The 6,301-nt window shown below is 39.5% G+C and overlaps 1 protein-coding gene across 2 annotated transcripts in view; it reads right to left on the reverse strand.

Moving 5' to 3' along the window:
* Positions 1-2,719: 2,719 nt before the first annotated feature.
* The window catches only part of LOC109952960 (calcitonin gene-related peptide type 1 receptor-like), a 9,306-nt gene continuing 5,724 nt past the window's right edge, over positions 2,720-6,301 (reverse strand). For both annotated transcript variants that reach the window (XM_020588283.1, XM_020588282.1), the window contains exons 11-13: positions 5,220-5,438; positions 4,861-4,902; positions 2,720-4,704 (exon numbers count right to left, since the gene is read on the reverse strand). In XM_020588283.1, coding sequence (XP_020443939.1) covers positions 4,507-4,704; positions 4,861-4,902; positions 5,220-5,438 — 459 coding nt within the window. In that variant the 3' untranslated portion in view covers positions 2,720-4,506. The remainder of the gene's footprint in view (positions 4,705-4,860; positions 4,903-5,219; positions 5,439-6,301) is intronic.

The following is a 6,301-nucleotide window of genomic DNA, read 5'->3' on the forward strand; positions in this document are numbered from 1 at the left end:
ACTGGTGCCCCGGCGACCCGGTACCGGATAAGCGGAGGAAAATGGATGGATGGTAAAGAGCACAGGACCGCCAGCATTGGCGCCAAGCATTAGCATTGAATGTAAACATTGCACTGTATGTTTCCACATTGTGCATTCACATATTTAATCCTGAAATTTCTCCAGATACACCAAGACAACCAAGTGTTGACATCACTGCTAAGATAATTCATACCCCTGCAGCGATTTGAACGGGCTCTACAGTGATCAGTAGACTTCCTGTAGTCCCACCCAGGCCAGGCACATCCATACAGCCAGGCCACATTGCCTACCCCAACCCCTTGAAAGTACACCCTCCACACCCTCAAGCACAGCCAAGAACTCATTCCATTGTTCTCAAGAATGAGACATTCCCATGCACAAGTGGCCAGATCACGCTATGGGCCAGATGTGTGCATGCTATGTGTGTGCAACAGTGCATGGCAAAGAATTGTTAAAATATTTTGTGAACAGTGAGAGTTTCTAATGGCGTGGAGTTACTGGAAATGGCTGCAGCATGTAGTTTTAAAGTTCAAAACAGTAAGTGAAAGTCGCAACACACAAAATGCTGATTTGTTTTTTCCTGATGATGTGTATGATATGATGCCTTCTTGCTTTTTGTGGGCAAGCTTTCTCACAGTGGTGCTGTCTTCAGTGGAGAACTCAGTTTGACCTTTAATGCATTCCTAACATACCACCTCTACTCTTGCTGGGAAAGTGAAGTGCATTATATTTTGTGCAACCAAGGATTTTTTCCAAGGATGTGCCTAGACTTGTGACAAATAGGATGCTTCCTTCTTTTGGGAAGGAAGAATCCATTCTAATGGCTCATAAACTCAGAAAGCCAAGTGTCTAGACTCCACTTTCTCTGACATTTTGCTCTAAGTTCTATATTACATTAATTCAAAAAGCAACAACCAACTAATAGGGTGTTTTGGGGTTTTCTTCAAGTTTCTGCTCACGTATGGCCTTTTAGAACCTGAATTAGGGTGGATACTTCTGCTTCTGTTACTTAGAGTAGCTGAAGGGACTGTGATGAGATGAACACTTCAAGCTTTTTGTTAAACATGGCTGTTGATGACACCAGTGGTGTCAGATTCAGAGAGATTATGCTTACATATATATTACATGCATGAACATATTTTTTACTATGAGAAATCACAAGGTATTTGCTGCAGGCATTTGAATATGGAGTTGCAATATAAGAAACACAATATGAAATACAGCAACAGCTGTCTTTACACAATTGTAACCTAATATATTGGCATACTTTGCCCTTGAGCCAGGTGAGGTGCTGCCATTAGTGGAGGACCCAGTATTCTGACCATAGTAGCTACCAGACTTTAGCTTTTGTTTAGTGTTTACATGGAGCTTTTGCTAACTTCTCTGTTAAATATAAGCATTTGTTCCTTATTAGGCTATTATTGACCGTTGGTACCATCTGAGGGCCTCAGGAATGTAGTGAAGTCTTAAGAAATGCTGAGTTAGTGTGTGTTACTGTATGCTCATAATGGCCTGCTTCTCACTCTAGATTAGTGTTTCAGCTACAGTAAATGCCAAATTAAAGCCAAGTGGGGTCAGCACAGTGTGGAGCAATTCTACACAACGTAATTATTTTCTACACTGTCACTGTCCAGTGGGGCACATGTGGCAGTCTGACAGATGCTGTGCCTCTATTCACAGCCGTGTCCTGTGTCCTTGACAAATCTGACTCGCATGTTGGAAACTCATCTGAATACAAAACATCAGCTAAATGCTTTAAGTTTCAGTGGAATCACGCGGAAGATAAGGCAGTAAACAAGTGTTAGTCATGAAACTGAGGAAGTGTTTTCTACAAACACACAAGCGCCAACGGACCAAAAGTTCAATGGCAATGTATTCTTAGAAACAGGAAACCCTTATTACATCCACTGGTTTGACTTCCACTGAGGGGGTTGGTGCCATAACCAACTGGGGGATGGTGTTGTGATAGGTAAAAAAGCAAAAACATCTTGCAATGCAGATGCTTCAAGTTTAGATTTCAGCATTATTTTTATCTCAGTTTTAAAGGAAACGTGTCATCCCAAATCACACAGGATACTACACCATCTGTTATGCTGATGTAACAGGATGCAAGTTAGAAGTGTGCTGTATGTACTGTTAAAATGTCAAAGATTCAGTGTGTTTTGCACGAAATTACATGGCAGGGGATGGTTTCATTCTTACTGTGATGATGCTTCGTACACTGCCTAAAATCACAGATACCAGAGACCTTTGTGGACTGAGATCATGAGTATGAGGCACGCAAGTAGCTCATAAATATTATGTGCAATGATAAACCAGCACACAGCTCACACATGCTTTTGATCACCAAGTCTTGTTTACAGATGGATGTATTTACCAGCTGGCATGTTCAGTACTTTCACAGCTTCTCCACTTTCAAGTTGATAAGTGATGCACTGAAAGGAGAGCTATAACACTTTTCCTTTGGGACTTCCTAACTGTACCGATTACATATAGATTTTGGCCAATGAACAGACAGAAACACGCCCTGCTTTGTCTGGAAAAAATGCAGCAGGACACATTTTCTAAGGTCAGACAAAGAAATTCCAGCCTCAATTAGATATGTGGGAAAACAAAAAACTGTTACACATTTTCTTCTATTTATCTTTGGAGGAAGTTAAACAGAAGCATAAAACATATTGAAAAAGAAACTTCTGGGATGAAATGCAACTATAGTGACTTCTGGTGCTGTATCTTGGCTTAAAACAGCTTGTTTTTATTTACAGCATCATAGCGTCAGGAGGCATTGCCAGGATTTTATTGAGAAAAATATGGTACAAAAAGGAAAATGAAATTCAGACTGGGCCCACAGTGAAATTACTGATATTGGTTCACATGTAAAAAAACAAAATAATAAAATAAATAAATATTAAAAAAACTAAAAAAATCACAGAAAATTCAATGTTTTAACAAACAAATGAGGATTTTTGGACAGATTATTATTCCAGTGTAGCCAATGAAAATAGTAATATGACTGCAAATTATTAGATATGTCTCTTTGTTTAAAGGACTAGTTTGTGGAATGTGCTTTTTTAGTGGGCTTTAGAGATGTTGGTAGGCAAATTTTGTTAGTTTTTGTCAGAGCCAGGTCATTTCCTCCTTGTTTCTAGTCTACATGAAGCAAATTAATGAGAATAAAAGTGAATACAGTAGGTGAGTGATCTGAAATTCCTGTTTTTGAAGGCTGAAACCAGCAGCTCTTCACTCCTCCTGACAAGAACATTTACAATAACTCTAATTGGAAGTGACAGTGTTTGGATGTTATTGGAAGTAGCAGTGCTGATGCTAATTATCAATGTAAAGTGTCAAATCAGTGAATCAGTATAAGTCAGTTCCTGCTGCATTATACCAAAATCTAAAAAAAAAAGAAATCTTGACTCTTCATACCTTTTATACAAGCTTCAGTTTGGGGCATTGCAGTGATGTGCTGCTGACTGACTGGAAAACTACACAAGGTACACTAATGGTAGTTTAAGTAAAATGCTCTAGTTCATAGTTTGTGGCTTAATATATGTTGTATTCATAAACAATTAAATATATGTACAAACACATGCACTCTCCTCTCCCTATTTTCTCCCACACTCATCTCTCCAGCATTTTGGAATAATCCGTTTTGAAGCATTCCTAATAGTATGCCAAATAGTGTACTGTAAGTTGATGTTTCTGACAAAATTATACTGTGAATGTCATTATTTGTCTAATATAGAACAGTGGATGTTATACATAAATTGAAGACTCACATAAAGGGGTCTTTCTCCACATTTTCTGAGTTTCATGCTTCAAGTCAAAGGTGGCTAAGGCAGAAATGGCATTTAGCATAGCAAGCTAGTTGTGTATTTCTTATTTTTTCTTGCATGTTACATATCCAGTTTTGTTTCCACTAATGACATCATTCATGGTCATTCGTTCCTTTAGGCTACTGTCTTGAAGGTATAAAATGGGTGAGTGGGCACCATTTAGCCACTTCCAAACAGATGTGTCTCTGACCCTGCCCAGTAATGTTTGCATTAACTGAAGAGATTATTTTGGCCACAAAGAAGTTCTGCCACAGAGTTACATGCCTCAAAATGTCCAGGGGAAAAAAAAAAAGAACATAGCTGTAAACACAACAGCTTCTTGTTCTCTGAGGGGTCTTCAAGTTTATTCCACATGATCCACTTGTGTTAATGTCATATATTGAGGCTGGTTGATTCATGGGGTCTTCCTCAAGTCTGCCAGCAGATGCTTTCAATATTCACAAAATCTGTTTTAGTAATATTTGTTTAAAAAAAGTTTATAAAAGAGTAAAATATGTAAGTTTCTGCCTGGGAGATGTAAAAATGTATTCACTTTCCAAGAACAGTTGCATAACTCCAAGAAAACATCCACTTCAAACTTCATAACATCTTGGAAGGAGTCAAAAAATGGGGGGTCCATGACTCAAGAGCCTGATGTTGAGGGCCACCTTCACATGTCTGATCTGAATATATCTGAGTAGCTTTTGCCATTTATGTGCTCAGTGTGGCTTTCGAGGCTGTAGCAGCGGTGGACCTCTGTGAGTGATGATGCCACATAGGAAGCTGAGCGGAAAAAGTCAGCATTTGCAAAAGTTCCAGCAAACTGCATACGCTGCTGATTCCAATGTCTCCGCAGTACACTCTGAACCTACCGGAGGATTCATAAAGACGATATTAGAAGGATAGTAATGTGGCCTACAGTTTAAAAAGAACATACAGTTCATACTGAATCTCACCTCTGGGGAAAACCCATCAACTAACCTAACCTTGCAATATAAAACACTGAACCAAAGTCCTTACTCACCTCTCCATTGAAGAAGCAGAATATTGTAGAAACCAAGAGACCCTGCATTGGCAAACAAAGTTTTTTCAGAAGTTACACAAGAAGAGAAGACACAGAAGTCTGCAGTGTCTCATGCTCCTACTACAGTATATCAGGAAAATATTTGTCCATTGCAGCATTACTGAGGCTATTGCCACATGGATCAAATCATTGTTTAAAAAATAGCTTTTAATCATTTGAATTTAAATTGTTTTTTTCTGTTAACACTGGATAATGAAAAATGCTTTGTTTCTCCCCTCCTCTTCTTTTTTGTGCTTAACTTTGGTTCAACTATCTGAACTGATTGCAGTTACATCCTCATACATATAGTATGTACTGACCTGGTAGTGAATCAGGATGTCCATGATGTACAGGTAGATCTCCAAGACCCAGGGATTCTGGGGCTTGTATGGAAGCAGGACAAACTGGATGCCGAGCAGAGGGATGAGGATGAGGGTGGCTCTCACAGCTCTCATGTAGAGGCTGGACTCAGCCTGGTGGGTCACTCTCAGCTTGGTGATGAGAACTCGGACAATGTTCAAAAGGAAGAAAAGGTTCACCTGGAATCAAAAGGGCATTGCATTACATCGTATGTTTGACGAGGTCTCATCTAACAACATATACTGTATGTGTAAACCACAGCAGGGTTCAAGACCCTGAAATCATGAAGACCATGAGATGTGGTTAAATTCCAGTGGACTTGTCTTTTCAAACAAACTACTGCTTCTAAAGTCAAAAATGATTTGTCTTTCCAGTGTGGCAGAAAATGGATTCAAACCAACAGACAATGTGTTACTGTCTGATTATACTATACACCGATCAGCCATAACATTATGACCACCTGCTGATTCAATACTGTTTACATAGGAGTCAGTGTGGCAGTTGGTTGGCCCTCATGTCACTCTGCAGCTCACTGTGCATCTTCTGTGAATCCATTTACTACCAGTTCTACTGTCAGGAAGAGCACAGATGTGTCTACAATTCAGTGAAAAACGAATGTAAAAGGAGTGAAAACTGTGGTCGTGAGGACGAGTTATAGAGAATTGTTTAGACCAATCCAACAGCCTCACCACTCTAGGTGTGATATCACCACTACAGCCCCTGACTCTTTCTCTTCATAGAGACCAATGGACAGTGTTTCTCATTTTCAACCATTTTAACAAAGATTCAAATACATTTTAATACATTTTAATCTTTTGAAAAGTACAAATGGAAGTTAAAGCTTTAATCTACAGTAGGTCAACCTCATCATCAGTGAGCTGTGGGCGTCCATGACCCTGTCTCCAGTTCACCATTTGTCCTTCCTTAGACACTGTTGGTAGCTACTAACCACTTCAGACCAACAACACCCACCAAGACCTGTAGTGTAGGAGATGATCTGACCCAGTCATCTCACCATCACAGTTTGGCCCTTGTCAAAGTC

This window comes from Monopterus albus, unplaced genomic scaffold, assembly GCF_001952655.1.
Source record: "Monopterus albus unplaced genomic scaffold, M_albus_1.0 scaffold523.1, whole genome shotgun sequence".
In the NCBI taxonomy this organism is placed as follows: Eukaryota; Metazoa; Chordata; class Actinopteri; order Synbranchiformes; family Synbranchidae; genus Monopterus; species Monopterus albus.